The 17,836-nt window shown below is 35.9% G+C and overlaps 1 protein-coding gene across 2 annotated transcripts in view; it reads right to left on the bottom strand.

The window, feature by feature from the left end:
• The window catches only part of AFG1L (AFG1 like ATPase), a 65,619-nt gene that overhangs the window by 30,443 nt on the left and 17,340 nt on the right, over positions 1 to 17,836 (bottom strand). For both annotated transcript variants that reach the window (XM_032216289.1, XM_032216288.1), the window contains exons 6-7: positions 10,824 to 10,923; positions 5,074 to 5,132 (exon numbers count right to left, since the gene is read on the bottom strand). In XM_032216289.1, coding sequence (XP_032072180.1) covers positions 5,074 to 5,132; positions 10,824 to 10,923 — 159 coding nt within the window. The remainder of the gene's footprint in view (positions 1 to 5,073; positions 5,133 to 10,823; positions 10,924 to 17,836) is intronic.

The following is a 17,836-nucleotide window of genomic DNA, read 5'->3' as shown; positions in this document are numbered from 1 at the left end:
AAATTGCTTGAACTATTGTTTAAACAATTTTACGATTTATTCCTTATATTTTAAAATAATACAGATCTGTACAAAATGAACAAGGTTTCTTTTCCAAAACAGTATTGTTCTCCGGAATTTCATCTGAATACATTTAGCTTCTGAATTAGTTTCTAATTCTAATTGGATATTTTGCTAATTGTTGCCACATAGAGGCATATATTAATAGCAATTAATATATGCCTCTATGACAAAGATGGTAAAATTTGCAATGTAAAAAAAACAAAAAAAATGCAGCTATAAGGCAGTTTGTTTTTTCAAGATTTCTTGGGGGTTTTTTTGTTCAGGTACAACATGTAAATCAAATCTTGATCTTTGATGGGATATTTTGAATTAGCCATAAAAGTATTCATATTTGTCACACAAGCAGCAAATAGAAATATATTTTCAGATTTCTTAACATTATTCAAATAAGTAGAAGTGAAAAAGGTAAATAGTGTGTTAGAATAAAACTATCAGACATTAAAAGATATAAATATAGGTATGTAAATACACTATTATGATGTACTTCTACTTAGAATGAAATATTCTGACTAGATTTCTACTCTTTAAACTTGGATTTGCAATTTTCTGCATTGGTCTTTCCTTTTGCCAAATATTCAAATACGAAGGGTGGAAAAAAATGAAGAAAGACGTGTTGATTTTTGAAACTAGCTTTCCCACAATACAAAAGTGATTGAGATCTAAGCAAAGGCTAAGGATGGCTTATGCCTAACTCTGATGAGGTCCAGCACCTCATTACCCACAACTAAAAACTTCTGCTGCATTTTGTTTCAAGGGAATCCAAAAGTCCTTGCTGTAAAGCAGACTTGGGGGCGGGGGCTGTTGGGGGGGGCACAGTGCATTCAGTCTTTCTGTATCACAACCATTATGAAAGAAGTATAAAACACTGCCTTTATGCTGCCAAGCCACAATGACTCCTCTTACATCAAAGCAGTTTTGCCACTTGGATTTGTTCCTTCCAAATTTATTCAAGCCAAGGGCAGGGAGACAACAATTCATACACACTAATTATATCTAATTATCTATTCCTCCCCCCCTCCCTCAACTTTCAACCACCGTTATTTGCTATTTGGGTTTCTCACAACCTTCTCTTGCCCTGTCCATCCAGCTCCACAGTAAGTCTTTGAAGAAAACAGTTGTGGCTTTTTTGAATATTCACCACGTATGGTTCAAACTATTCCCATTATTCTTAGCACAATTTAGCTGCTAAATTTGAAGACCCCTTTTCTTAATCTGGCAAATTTCTAACAATTCTGCATGAAGAAAATTGCCAATGATATGCTTTTCTTCTTCAGGAGCTTCTCTTCTCCTGATGCTTTCTTTTCATGAGCTCAATGAAATGTTTATTGGATTAATGTTCTTCTCTGTGGACCTTCCTGGAGCCTGTGATAAATCCCTTACAAACTTTATTAACTGGCTGAGACTTTGGGGAATGGGCTATACAGAAAGATGGGGCTCAGCTTTATTTCATATTGTACTACAAGCAAAGAGAAGTGCCATATGCTAATTAAGCAAACACATCCCAATACCTGAAGAAAACACTATTAGGTAGCTGTTCCAAAATGTGTGCAACTTGTTTGAACCAAAGAGTTAATTTGCTGAAGCAGGATTAAAAGAGTCATTAATATTAAAATAAAAAGGGAAGAGAATGTTAAGAGTTTGCTGCAATTATTTTAACATTAGGTGACAATTTGTTTTGAAAAATGAAGAATGGTCAAACAATGGCCTGGGAAAAATAATTGGCACTTATGTACACACTTACATACAGACGCAATTTACTTTTCTACAGTTTCAAAATAACTTCATTGAATCCAAATGTTTTAATAACTGTTGCCTGGTTCTTGAATATTTAATTTGTGTTGTGGTTCTAGAAGAGACAAAATGAATAAATGCATTCAGTGTACTCTTGAGTCCCATTCTATAGGAAACCTTTAAGGGGAGCAAACAAAAGTCTTAAGTTCTAATTTTGTAGGCTAAAGCATAGATGCTTTCAGACAAAATGCTTAAGATGAGATCACATTAAAAGCAGTCACAGAACAGGACTATGTAGTGAACGTGAATCTAAGTCAAAACCTATTCTAGCATTTTATTATATTCATGAGTGTATGCCTGCATGTGTATAGACACACAGAGCCTCTTTTTTTATTATATTAAGCCCAGTGATTCCCAACAACGGAACTGCATTGTATATCCCAAAAGTAATCCATTTAATTAATACAGAGAAAAGAGAAGGACAGAGTCTACAACTGCCACAGCTTGGGAAAGAAAGACTTCTATTGAAGACTTGCTTGGCTTCTCACTAAGAAAGAAATCAAAAGGCCTAACATCTTCAGCCCTGAAAAAGTCAATAGATAAGTGAAGACATCACAATATCAAAGACTTAATCCCAGGAATTCTGACTCAGGTGACAGCTTAGCAGAGGTCAGGGTGCTGACACTGACCACAAAAGCAACTTTAAACTATTCAGTGTACTGAAAGCTACTAGGCTATCGCCGCCTTAGAACAGAATTAACTGACAAATCAGTTTAATCACAAGAATGACTTTTTTAAAGAAATCAGAAGAAACAAATTTGTTCAGTCTTACACAGGTGGCCCGACAAAGGCAGAACACATCAGAAACATTTTATATTTTCTCACTGGTGCTAAAAGATGCAATTTTGCCCTCAAATGGCTCAGAATTTGCCAGGCTGTATAGAGAGAACCATTCTTGATCCAACAGAATAGTAGTTATATATACTTTATTATCACTAACAAGTTTGAGGCCATGCAAATAATAATTTAGCAGGGATAAAGCCAGCACTGTTGTAAACAAGCCAATAACCTAATCTAAAATTTATTCAAAGACAAGTTTCATAAAATGAAGCACAACTGATTTCCATGGAAATATGCAGCTGCAATACTACCACTTAAACAATAATAAGAGATGTAGGAGAAGTTCAAGAATAGTAAGTGCTGAAGTGAAATTAGGTCACTATACAGACCACAAAACATGAAATTTAAAGGAAAAAAAAAACAGAAATCATTTTTTGGGTCCCAAAAACGAAAGATGACAATTGACATAATATGCTAACACAGAAAAAAGATGCTCCATTGATTTCAGTTAATACAAAAGTAGTTTCACATTTGCAGACTTTAGCATCTTCTACGCAATTTTATGAGTTTATATTTTCCATAGAACTCATGTGCTGCTGATTACTTCGACTGTAAGAAAAGCTACAGACTTATTTAAAAATATTATCCCTTTAATTGCTTATTTTATATAGAGATGATTCAATCAAATAAAGCATTTTAAAAGCTCATTAATTTTCAAGGAAAGGATTTAAATATATAAATGCAATGCATTTCCTATATAACAGTATTTACTGATGTTTTTTGTATTCATCAAAATCATTGTACACATATACATACCAATGGTGGGTTGTGGATTCCATTCCAACCGGTATAGTTGGAACAGGCTTGCCGGCATCCACGTGGACGCGTGCAGCATGCGCACATACGGCTTGGCACTTCTGCAAGCCTCCGCAATGCTCCAGCTGCTCAGTGGAGCGTCACGCAGGTGCTATACGCGCTGTGAGCATGTGTGGAAGCGCTGAAGACGTAAAAGGATGGTAAGAAGCGAGGGCGGGCAAGTGGGCCCTCTGGAGCACCGTACCGGAACGTATCCGATGCTCCTGGCTGGCTCCGGTACTCCCGTACCAAGGCATACCACCTGCAACCCACCACTGATACATACCTACATAAACATACATACATACAGAAACACTGTATACATATTTCATAGGCACATTACTGAATATCAGTGGCCAAAAAAAAAAAAAAATCCCCTACTAAATTATTATAATACGTACCAGCAATCAGTAACAAAAGAATCCAATGCAAGGTCTCTTAAACCACTGTGAGACCCTGTTGAATTTACCCTGAATTTTTATGAGGCCTCAGTTAAATGAATTAAAAGTGAATGTAGATAGTTCTTGACTTGCAACCACAACCAAACCAAAATATCTGTTGTTAAGTGAGTTTTGTCCCATTTTACCTTTCTTAACACAATTGTTAAGTGAATCACCGTAGTTGTTAATTAGTAACATGGTTCTCAAGTGAATCTGGCTTTCCCAATGACTTTGCTTGTCAGAAGGTCAAAAAAGGTGGCCACATTATATCAGGACACTGCAACCATCATAAATACATGCCAGTTGTCAAGCTTCCAGATTTTTATCACATGACCATGGGGATGCTGCAATGGTCGTAATGGTCATTAAAACGAATGGTTGTAGGTTGAGGACTATCTGTACCTGTTCTGGTGTAAGTTTCCCCTTCTCTTCCTGGTAGTTTTTTTAAACACAGAAAAAGCCAATGAAATTTGGGAAGCCACAATGTAGCCATGCAACCCCACAGTTATATAAATAATTCCCCCTTGCTTCTTTTGCATTTAATAAGAAAATATGGATTTAGGGAACCATATTCACTATAGTAATTTTTAAAAAGTTAGTTCTCCAACAAAAATATGAAAAAGCAAAAACAATGCCATGTTAACAAAAATAAATGTTTCAAGGGTATTATATTACTTTTACCAGAAAGATCATCTGATCCCATCTAAGGAAGAATGGCTTACTAAGTTATGGAAATACACATTGATGTCTAAATTAACATCCCCTTTTAAAAGTAATACATGGATTTATACTACATTAAAATGTGGATTTCTCAATAAATAAAATTTATATTTTTGTTTTACAAGGTATCAAAAATACAAGAAATTTAATAAAAGATTGAAATTATGATTCATACATACACAATTCTTGATATTCATTTTTGGTTTAAAGTATAATAGTGATTTTTACTCTGCTAAAGTGATATAATACATTCAATTATTTACTAGCAATGTTATACTTGAAAATTTTATCTCTATTATAGCTTCTCCTTTATTCATCTATATTTTACTTTTTATTCCTTCTGGGTTTTTCATGCTTGCTTATATATCTTCCCTAATGCTTAATAACTTTTTAAATAATAATTATTTAAAAATATATTTATTACCTTTAGTACAGCAATAAATGGCACAAAGTTAACTCTCTGGAGCCCATTTTTATAGAGATCTGAAAGAAAAGATATTGTGTTATCTTCGCTATGTTCTTTTCCTAAAATTCTCTATTATTATATTGCTCATGATCAAGGACCAAAAACAGAAAAATACATTGTTAATTTCACTCCAATCTAAAAATGATATAATTAACAGCAGAAGCATTGTATCAACTTCAATACAATTGCTAATACTATAAATGTATCAGAGATAGATAGAGAGATACTGTCACATACAAGAAAATGAAAGTTACTGTTTCCATAAAGTACACAGCAAATTAAAAAGCAGAAAATGTAATTGTATTTACTGTACATTCTTATCATTTGCTTATTTTGTAGCAATTTTTTGCAAAAATGCTACAAACAAATAAATAATTAAAATGGCATGCAGCATTATAATAGCAAAATCTTTGCCATTCAAAAAGCAAGTTGGGTAATTATGTCTCCATCCAAGGCAACTGTCTCTATCCGTGCCTTGGGTGGTGACAAAATTACCACGTTGCTATTACAGATGCAGCCAGCATCCATACACAGGACATATAAAATAACTTTTCCAACCAAGCAATTCTTAGTATATTTAAACGTGGTTGTGTCCTCCAACCAAACATCCCAAAAACCAAACATTACTATAAGAATAAATAGACCAAAAAGGCAAATTGGAATGGGTAATAATAAAATATAAAATACACTTTGTAGGTCTTATCTGCAATCCCACAGAAAAATACAAGTAATTCAAACTGGCCAATAAAAATCAAAAGAACAAAAAAGGGAAATTACACAGCTACTTACTGCAGGTAGTCCTCTACTTATGGCCAGAATGGAGTCTATCTATCATGGTCGTTAGGCATGATGATTATAAAGTGGCTCACCCACATCACCAACCTGCTTTTATGACCTTTTTTGTGATGATCGTTAAGAAAACACTGTGGTTATAAAGTCAACCCATTGTTCATTATGGGCCAATTTTGCTGAAAAATGGACATAAATGCTGATTCACAGCAAAACTGTTGTGAATTGCAATCACGTGATCATGGGATGCTGCAAATGGCCATTAAACATGGGCTGAATCCCGAGCACCCAACCTGCGGTCATGTGACTGTGAGGGAGGGACTACTGGAACTTCGGAACTGGATCATAAGTATCTCCAGGGAGGTTCATCGTCACTATGAATAGTCACTAAACCACCTGTCTTAAATCAAGTACAACCTGTATTCTCAGGGATTTGATAGCCATGTTGACTTCTGGAATAGAAATTTGGGAATACATCTTAAATTTGAATCAATTAAGCATTCTGATAAAAGGATATTTTATAATCCAGCTCTAAATACAGATCACATAGAGCCATGATGGCGAACCTACGGCACAGGTGGCACGCGGAGCCATTTGTCATTTAGCTGGCCATTTAGCTGGCCAACGCACATGGGAACGCTGGCCAGCTGACTTCGCCCTTCTTTTGAGGCTGTTTTCCCCTCTGGAGACTTCCCTGAAGCCCCTGAAGTGCAAAAAACCAGCTGTACGGGCAAACCGGAAGTTCGGGAACAGACTTTCGGTTTGCTCTTGGGACTATTTTTTTTGTCCTCCAGAGTCTTCAGGGAAGCCTCCTGAAGGCTCCGGGGGTCAAAAATCGGCCCTATGGGGAACCCGGAAGTCACTTATGGTTTGCTCATAGGGCTGGTTTTGCCCTCCGGAGCCTTCAGGGAAGCCTCCTGAAGGCTCTGGAGGTTGAAAATAGGCCCTATGGGGAACACATGGTTTGTTTGTAGGGCCAGTTTTGCTCTCCGGAGCCTTCAGGGAAGCCTTCTGAAGGCTCCAGAGGTCAAAAATTGGCCCTACGGGGAACCCGAACTTCCAGTTTGTCTGTAGGTCCATTTTTTGCCCTCCAGAGCCTTCAGGAAAACCTCCTGAAGGCCCCTGAAGGCTCCGGAGATAAAAAAAATCAGCCCTACGGACAAACCAGAAGTCACCATTCCTGAATTTCCAGGTTCCCCATAGATCCGTTTTTTTGCCCTCCGGAGGCTTTAGGGAAGGTCCTAAGGACTCCGGAGGGCATCCGGGGGGGAGGACAGGGAGGCTGTTTTCGCCCTCCCCAAGCTCCTAGAAAGACTACGGAGCCTGGGGAAGGCGAAAAAACCACAGCAAAAGCAGGGAGGTCGCTGATCATGCACATGCACGCACATAGCATTATGGGTGTGGCACACCGGCACACAACCTCCCTGTGCTCTCCCTGCTTTTGGAACGGCAGCCAAAAAAGGTTTGCCATCACTGACATAGAGGATTGTTTAGGGCTGATTACTACATTTAAATTCTTCTTTGTGTCTGTACAAGTAGTTGGAAAAGATAGTGGTTTCAATAGTTCGCTATACAGATCAATAAATATATTGATACTGAACATAATTTTAATTAGTAACTTTATGTGATCCCAAGAAAAATAATTTAGGGAATTTGGATGATCTTTATGTCTCTTTTGTGTTTTTGACATTCAGTAGGCAATTCTGATACTTTTTTAATATCAAGCCTTTATAAACATGACTCCAGGGAAGACAGAAGTAATAATGAGTGCTAGGAAAGAATAATAATGGCAGGGAAGGAAAGTCTTTTAAGTCACTGATGGTCAGCCTTTGCTTCTCACCCAAGTTTGCAATTTTCAGGTGTTTCCTGACTCCATTTCTATGTCTTGCAACTTCAGGTTTTTAAGAGTATTCTTTGATACTCTTCACTATTATCATTTGGCTAAAAATTATTTGTAAAAATAATAAAAACGAGATACAAATAAACAAATAAAAATCTGAGCTTTTCCACAGCTTTTGGATTTTGCTCTTGATTTTATAAAAATATAAAATATCTAGGGCTGCATTCATTAGAGTGTAACAAGTTTAGCTGTTATTAGACAACCCGTGACTCGTTGGGTCATCATTTCAGAATTATCTGATTCCTCAACACCTTCCACAATGACAGAGCTGCTAATGGACTGGAAAAATTCTTCAAAATTCAACATTTCCAAGATGAGTCTGCCTTGAAAGTAGACCATGTTGAACTGTAGAGTACAGTCAAACATTGGGAGTTGACTAGAGGAAATGTTTTATGACTTTTGCATTATGTCATATAATTCTGAATGGTAATTTCATGTCATAAAATGTTTTTTTAATGTATCACATTTCAATTGCATAGGAGTCACGGGTCCCCAGATTTTGAACACACTTCGTAAGCAAACCCGTTTGAAGTATCTGGGTTGAAAAAGTTTTGCCAAGTGATAAACTGATTCACACATGAGTTTTAGAAGCATATAGACAGAAAAGAACAGCATTGTCACTTGGCAGAAATGAAGTACTAGGGTCACATTACTGTATGCCAATTCTTCAGCAACTATTATAATTCTTGTTTATGTTCAAAGCACAATTCAATGTATATAATTACACACATGTTATAATTCAGTTTGATGAAGATAATACATCATTTTATTTTTAATGACTGGTCTCAATTACTAAACTATGCTTTTAATAATGCCATACAAAGTTGAAACATAAAATGTAAATACAAATATTTCTAAGATTTTGAAATAGATCTAATTAAGACAGTAAAACTATACAAGCTTAAAAAAAGCAGGCAGAATAACATACTACATAAAATCTGTTTGGCCAGTAGGGTTTTCATTCCACCCAGCGATGCATAGCAGCTGTTGACTTACAAATATATTTAGCACTACCCTGCTTCCCTGAAAATAAGACCTTCCCGGATAATAAGCCCAATCGGGCTTTTGAGTGCATGCACTAAAATAAGCCTTCCCTGAAAATATTACAACATAGCAGCAGCCATGGGGTGACTACGCTTGCCGCCTCCTGCACCTCAAAAATAATAAGACCTTTCCGAAAATAAGGTCAAGTGCTTATTTCGGGGGTTAAAAGAAAATAAGACCCTGTCTTATTTTTGGGGAAACACAGTGGTAATTGGTTTAGCTTGTTTAGTCACAAACCCTTCAGATTCCAACAACCCTAATCAGCAAGATCAAAACTGAGGTACAGGTGGTCCTCACTTAATAATGGTAACTGGGACCAGAATTTCCACTGCTAAGCGACGCAATTGTAAAGTGTGGCATCACGTAACCTCATCACTTAGCGAAAGCAATCCTAGCACTCTCCACTGTCATTGTTAAGCAAGGATCGTGGTTGTTAAGAGAGGACCCCCTCACAATGTCTTGCTGGCTTCAAATGAGAAAAAGCAATAGGAAAGCTAGCAGAAGTCGCAATTCCAGGGTGATTTTCAAGCAGATTAGCAGGCAGCTAAGTGCAGGCCATAGTACAAGCATGGCCAGGTTGGGAGAGTGGTATCACTGCCAGGCATGGGATGGTATGCAGATGGTCAGTGCAGCGTGAGCACAGAGATGGCTATTTCCACGTGAAAGAGAGAGCACAGGTGGGTGCTGCGGCACTGCACCAGCATAACAGGCCAGCCACACTTGCATGACAGTGCAGACTGACGCATCCTACAAGGCATGAGATGCCCAGGATTGTGGGGATCATTGACTTTGTTTGTGAGAAGTGGACAGGGAAGTCACAAATGTGGTCATGTCACTACAGGATGCTGCAACCATCGCGACAGCTGATTGTCAAGCATCGAACTTGCAATCACGTGACTGCAAGGGTTCTGAAATGGCTGGAACTTTGAGGACTGGTCATAACCATCACTCATTCAGCACCGTTATAACTTCAAACTGTAGTTGAATATGTAGTTCAATTATCTGTATGCTGGAAATAGTTATTTTAATAACATTTGAAATGACACGGGTTCCCATCCCACTCTAGCCATCAACAAACAGAACACTACTTTAAGATGATAGTTTGGATCATCTTAAATACTAAACAATATTTTATGGTATAATATTTCATGAATTGAAGTGGACTAGACTGTTGAAAGCATAATCCCAAATGAGAAAAATGCAAAACATTTAAGTGGTGAATGGATTCTGTTATTATTTCCTCTTGCATTCTCACTGGCTATTATTGTGAATGACCCAAACAGCTTATAGCTGTGATCGGAGGCAACTTACAAAACATATCTAAATATATAAATACCCACACATTATGTGTCTTTCTCTGTACTTGCTTTGGAATAAATATTATTGACTTCAGATTAAATATTCTATAACGCTTTGCATTTGCTGTGCTATTTTTATAGCATAATTTACTTTTGTCTATTTTATATTAATTATATGTCTTTTAAGCAGTTAAGGGCAATACACACTTTCCTTCCCCTTTGTACAGGGAGAAACTACATACCATTAACTCTGTTGTTCTTCCTCTAACTCCCCTGCCCTGCTTCTATTTCTTACCTTTTTGTTTCAAAGGACAATTGGTTCTTCAATGTTTTAAGGAAAGAGTAGTTGAATCTGCCTTAACTGAAGGGACTTTCATTCAGAAAAGGAGAACAATGCTAACAGAAAACATCTTTCTGAGAGTGCAGTTCTTCTATTTATAACTGACTACTTTATATCCCACTCAATGCACATTGATATCATTTATTTTTATTACTTTTAATAGAAACCACGAAAGAATTTAAAGTATGACATAGTTAGATCTTAAGACTTAAAAGTGCAAACATGGTAAAAGAGACAGTGTTAACCAGAAACAGATCACACATACAGTCAATTTAAGTTGTCTTAAATACGTACGTTCATTAAAAAAAAACAGGATCAGCTTATTGTTCATTATTACCTTCTGGTGGCCTGTTTGATGTGGCTACAATGATGACACCGTTTTGGAACAGGTTTTCAAAAAGCTGTTTGAGAATCATAGCGTCAGCGATATCTGTGACCTGAAGAAGACAAAACTATTATTGTCAAAAGCAGATCTTGACTTGTACAATTGACAAAGCTGCATCCAATTTGCTTTGAGGGTTTTTATTTTCTGTCTTGTTTTTAGTCAGAAGAGAGGTTTGTTGGTTCAAAGGCAAAAGATTCTATGTTGCCACTTGAAGAAAAAATGTGGGTGGGACAGGACATAATAAGCAGGGAGTATGTAGCAATCTTTTCTCAAGACAAGTCTTTATTCCAGATTGCTATACAATTCTGGTTAACTTCCATTCGAAAACTCCAGTTGGGAAAGAAGAGATTTAAGATTTAAAAAGCCCCTTAGTTTGAAACACTTACAAATACATAGACCTGCCAGAAGATCAGGAAAGAAAATACACACCAGCTGCTCTACATTTCTATTACCTTTCCAGAAAAGGTTCACAGAGGTGACTTTAAATGGTCATGGGACTTTTAGAAAATAGGACAAGTGGCCAAGTATACATCATCAGCTGCTGTTGAAAATAGAATGATATGACATAGATACTATTGTGCGATTGTTACACAAAACAATTCAACAGATGGCCCATCACAAAAAAATAAGCAATTTCATTGTTCTTTTTAAGTGCCTTCTATTACTGTCCATGAATAATCAAAAAGGCACTGCAGTCAGTTCCAGCACAGTCAGCCTCTTCTAACCTTCACAGACACAAATCATTCTCTCTCATAGAGAGATACACACACACTCTCTTAAATGAAGAAGGGGGAGCAACAATTCATGACAAAAAGAAACTTTTGTCTGAGGATTTTCACTTCCCCACTTATTGTTCCTCAAATCATTACAGCTGTGCTAAAGACACTAATTTTATTATATGCAGAACTTCACTTAAATATGTAAATTCCCAACAGATGAATACTACCAATATAAAAGAGGAACACGATAAAACAGAAAAAACATTCCCACCCCAAACCTCACAACTATTCCCACCCTATACCTAGGAGACTTCCACATGTTCTTCCATGCTTCTGCCTTTGGAAACTGCTCTACCTAAATCAAGTTATACATCTTTTAGGTAATTGACTATTTTCTTAAAATGAGCAGGCAGGCAACTACAAGTGTAGAGAGGCAGTGAAGAAAAATACAATCTAACAAATTAAAACTTAGTGTCTTTGAGCCTGTCAATAAGGAACAAAAACAAAATCAGAAAGGCATAAGGTAACTAAAAGCAGGTATTCATTTTGATGAGACCCCTAAAACAGGTAAAATAAGACAGGAGGAAGAAAAAAAGAATCTTCCGCTTGAGAAATAGAAAACTATACGGAACAGGACATATTTAATTTCCCAAAGGAACATTTCCGATAAAGCATAGCAGCTTGGAACATTAAATAGAGAAAAATTTATGACCGGAGAAAATACAATGAGGACGTAGTTGGTCTTTCGCTCTTGCAGAATTTAAATCTACTTGTCTACCAAAAGTGATTTTTTTTTTTAAGTTACATAATTTTTAAAAAAGCAAGAGTCATTTGGTATATTTAATGCCAATTTAGGTCCTTTTGATCCTCTGTAGCTTTGGAGAGGAATACAAAAGTGAAAGCATCTCAAAGCTCAGGTTCTGCCTGTGCTCAGCATTCATTACGGATGTGAACAAAAGAAAAGAATACAAATTACCAATAAGAGATGTCTGCTAATGGAGAGAATGGTGAAATTTCATTTGCATTTAAGAGAAAAGATTTGTATGACCTAGAGCTGCTTTCTTCTCATGTAAGTTTTTTATTTAAAAAAATCTAAATAATGCGTGTGTCTAAGTACCTGATCCCCAGTTATCCTCTGATTGGTACAATTTCTTGGGATGAATAGTAAATATAAGTATGTTTAAGTAATTAGTGTTATCACAAAAACAGGAGTGTAACAGTGCAATCTTAGACATGTTTTACTCTGAGGTCCTCCTGCATTTAATGAAACTTGCTCCTACCAAGTATTTAAAATTGTTTTCTTCGCTTGTCTTACAAGCACTGCCTACAGTATATAACAATATTACTTTACTCTTTACAAGTATCCTGAATCCCAAGCCCAACCACTCTTTTCCTGATATTTATATGAAAACAAAGTTATTTCATGTCTGAAATGCCTGGGTTATTTTTAAGTAGAGATATAGAACATGACATCAGACTAAGGCAGTGTAACCAAAAGGAGGATTCATAGTTGGTCCATAAGCAGCTGGATGAAATGACAGACGTGCATAATGTGAAGGTTGACACAGACCATTAGCCTCCACAATCTTGCCAGAAGGCTGTATACCATTTTATGTTGAAAAGTGCCCATGGGGATTTGATGTGCTAAATCAAGAATTTGTTCTTTTTTTTTATTTAAAGAGAAGCTTATTTTAATGCAACACTGGGGATTGGGAAGAGAAGGTGGTGTGTGGGTGTGGAGGGATGATACCAAAAGCACCAGCCAGTCACTCAGTTTCTGCTATAAAACTGCAGCTCTGCTTCTCTTTCTTGAATCTAGAGAGGGGCAAATGTCTATAGAGTTTCTCAGTCATCCCGGTCATGGTTGTCCCAAAAGTGTTTTCTTTCAAATGAAAACTGGACGTTTTTGTCCAGTTGCCTTTTGAAAGAAAGCACCTCTGAGAGGGGCATTTTTGGACTAACTATGGCATTACTGCTTTACTCTAGAGTCTAGACAATTGCCTTCAGCCCAAGCAAATTCAAGGCTTCAGATTTGGCAAAGGACAAATTTTAAGAAGAAATCCACAGCAGGTCCAAATGCACAAATCTCATTTTTTTTGTTTGAGCAACATAATACCATAGAAGGAAGCCACACTTAACAAAGTTATCAACAACAAACTAGTAAATAAATACTGTAAATGCTTTTTAATGCATTTTCAGAATATCTTACCATATCCAACAACAAATAAAGGCAACTGGGAATCCAGTACTCCACGTTTGAGGAAAATCAACTTTTGTGGGACCTTAATCACTGGAGGCTTTCAGTAAGAGATTGGATTTCCATTTGTCAGGAATGGTGTAGGGTCTCCTGCTTGGGTGGGGGTTTGGACTAGAAGACCTACAAGGTCCCACCCAACTCTGATAATCTAATCTAATCTAACTATGGAAAGTGAAGCATCATGTTTTGGTCTTAAACCAATGAAAGAAAAGTATCATAAAAATATTAGTTTGCTGGACTGCAGAATCTAAAAAGTGAGACAATACTCCACAACTATTCAACGGAGGCACTCAATGTGGCGTGAGTGGGAAGGCAGAACAGCAGAGTTATATCTTATGCTACTTTTAAATAATGCAAAATTTAATGAAGCTTCAATTCATTTAGGACAGGGATCTACTGTAGTATATATATATATATATTTTAAAAAGAGGAAATAGATACATTGTGTGTCTGTGAAACTGTGAGGAAAATAATAAGTTTGAGTAATGGTGGTCTGTTCTTTTAAAGTGAAGTTTATGAATACATTCAAAAAGTTCAGGATGTATTTAATTATGAATGAAAAGGCTAAATGTCTATATGTGAAAAATGAATTAATGTGATGTAAGTTAAAGTGAATGCATATAAAAGTAGGAAACCATAGGTTATTAGTTGGAACTTAACGCTCCAATAAAAAGTGATAAGGAAAAAATAGGGATAGGTTTTAGGGGAAAATGTGCAACAGTCTGTATGAATGTGATTCAGTGGAAAATTTATTTTGTTGGGTAATGTGAATAATGGATGAAAATTAGATGAGAAAGTAAAATGATTGGGCCATTCAGAGATATAAGTAGTAATGGATATTCTTTGGTGAACTCCACATTCAGGTTGTGAATGTGAGACATATGGTGGAGGGAAGGGCAGGGAGAGGAAGGAGACCTGAGTTGAGCTGTGTTAAGCTGAGTTGAGCTGAGGAACTAGAAGATAATGTTTGAATGGTTTATGGAAAAAAGTATTAGGAGATAGATTAATTTAACAACAAAATGAATGGAAAGTGAATAAAAGAAAACAAAGTTAAAAGAATCATGTTACAGAGTACAACAGAAATGTCTATATTAATAGAAACTATGGAAAAAATGCAAGATATAAGAATGAGGAATGAAAATGCTGTAGATGAAAAAAATACAGGGAAGAGTTATTGCTAAGATGATGAGAGAGGCTATACAATGTGTAGTGTGATACTTGTTGCAAGAAAATAGTAAAAGAAACCAAAGCCAAACTTTTTAAGCAAAGAATTTTATAGGAATAATTGTCTTAGACATGGGAAAAGAGGACTAAACAAGGAACTTCTTCTAGAGTAAATTCAACTATAAATAAAAGTTATAAAAATATGGTGGATAATTTAAGATAAATTCTAAAGATTTCAAATTTTCATCTCCAAAAATGTGTGAGAAAAAAAAGCTTTTTAAAAATCAGACAATGAACCTTGATAGCCATTGCGGCATAAATTATTTTTTATCTTTGCATTTAAGTACAAGATGAAATATTTTGCTCATATATTTCTTATAATAGATTTTTGTATAATAGAAAATCTAATGTTGTTTCTGTTATTAGTATAGTTTACCCAAAATTCAGATCTACCATCGCTACCTTTGAAATACCTACTCATCTGTATAATTCATTAAAACTGTGCTTCATTAAATTTCATCTTTGTGATAGTCCATTAATACCCGCTGGCTATTCACTCTAAAGCTTACCTCAGATACCCATTCAACAGTATCCAAGGCTTAAAGTCAAGGTATATTACACATACTAGATCTCCATAGCCCACTATGCCAGTTTTGTATCAAAGGAGGAAATTAGGCTAGACTGGTGTAATTTGCTTTTGGCTAATTCAAGCTACTTATCATATTCCCTATTCTCTACTGGTCATTTACAAGTGGCCTGTAGCTCAGTAGCAGGATATGCTAGGGACACAATGGGATTATAAGGACTTTAATGATGAACTCCTCAACAGATTTATCACCTGTCAGGAAACAAACACATTTGATTGCCTTGTGCCACCTTGATTACTGTTAACCCAGCTGTGAATTTTCATATGCCAAGTAGAATGAATATATATATTTCTGCTCTATGATATATATTGATATATCATAGAGCAGAAGTGGCAAGAATTCCCAATGACTATGTCCAACCAACAAAAAGGAGAGCTCTGATCTAGGTTTCTTAAACTTCCAAACTAAAACCAAACTGATAACTTCTTCTGTCAACTAAAAATTACAGAAAATCCTGCTTTCAGCTTTAAAGCATAAAAATGCATCCTCAAAATTAAAAAAGAACTTTGTGGAATAGGGAAGTTATGAAATGGAAATACTTCATTAAACACGGAAAAAAGAATGCACTTCAATTCAGAAATATATTCATTGCTCGAGCACAGCTATTTTCTTCTCCTTCCAAAAATATACTGTTCTATGACTGCAATGCAAGAAAAACTAGTAAGTATCAGTACTGTCCATAATAATTGGGACTCTAAGAAAATCAGAATACTGGGTGTCACATTTTAAATGGCAATGTTAAAAGGAGAGAATCAGTTTGGTATAGAGTAAGGCTGCAGGCTAGAAACTAGGAAACTGTGAGTTCTAGTCCCACTTTAGGAAAAAACCCAGCTGGATGACCTTGGCCCAGTCACTTTCTCTTAACCTTAGGAAGGAGGCAATAGCAAACCACTTCTAGAACTAGCACTAATCCAAGCATTTTCCAGGAATCAGAAAGTTGACTCAAAAGTATTCCCTCCCTCCCTCTCTCTCTCTCCCTCCCTCCCTTCCCTCTCTCTCACACACACAAGAGACAGAAATTTTGCAGGGGAGTTCCCCCCCCCCAAAAAAGCTACTCTCCACTGGGATGTTCCCTTTTTAATAATTCCAGCAGATTTATTTATTTTATTTTACTTTATTTCTCATCTTCCTCCTAGGGCTTAGCCAGAGTAGCTTTACGCTCTTATTTTCTTCTATAAATTTGCTTGCCCCCATTGTTTGTAATTTATTTTTCCATATCGCAGGGCACAGAATGGGTTAAGCATTTCCTGGTCCCAATTCTTTTCTATATAGCGATTTCTTTCATCTTAAATAAAGGTTTAGCATATGAAAAAGTAACTTATAGTTTTGTCCACAAATTGAAAGTGACCATATTGAATCCTATGACAGTTGCCACATTATTTCTCCAACTAGCTGATCTTTTCTGCACATTCCCCAAAACCGGGACATTCATCTATCTGAAGCCAGACCATGAAGATGTGTTACAATGGGTGCTGCTTTATGATTTTAATTTCTAAATCTTGTAGGATTTAATTAACCCATTTTATTTTTAAAAGAAAACAAGCTAAAATAATATAAATACATAAATAACCTATGAATGTCTACTCCGAATGAAGTTTTGACTATTGAGAAGGTTACATGTACATATTAAATCTTTACTTACACTGACGGTTTTAATCTGGAGCAACATAGGTCAGAATCTATGAGAATGTGGATAAAGTATAGGAGCTCAAATATTTCCAAAATATATGATTAAAAGAAAGACAATTGGACAAATGGTAATACGAATGGTGTATGTATATATGCATGTATATCTGTATGTCCATATGTATGTGTACGCATAGAAATACAATACATTCTAATAACATAGACACACTTATTTAGATATACAGAAATACAGTGTGTTGTGTATGCAGAATGTATGATTAAACAATATTTTAAAACTGAATGTAGGTGTAATATAAACCAGACTGCGTATTTTCAAAAAAAAAAGATTCCAGTTTAGCAGTTAGCACTGATGTAACAATGCTATCTATGTGCATCTGAGATCTTATGCATTCAAGATCATATTAACTGTGACAAATTTTGCTGCTCAATGCATACGAATAAATAAATGCTTCAATGAGAAAATGTTTTTAAAAAACAACTACAGCATAGAAAGTTAATAACCATACAAAATATTGCTACCAGACATGTTAT

This window comes from Thamnophis elegans, chromosome 4 (assembly GCF_009769535.1).
Source record: "Thamnophis elegans isolate rThaEle1 chromosome 4, rThaEle1.pri, whole genome shotgun sequence".
NCBI lineage: Eukaryota > Metazoa > Chordata > Lepidosauria > Squamata > Colubridae > Thamnophis > Thamnophis elegans.
Note: the sequence above shows the minus strand (reverse complement) of the source record. Positions and strands in the feature narration are given on the sequence as shown.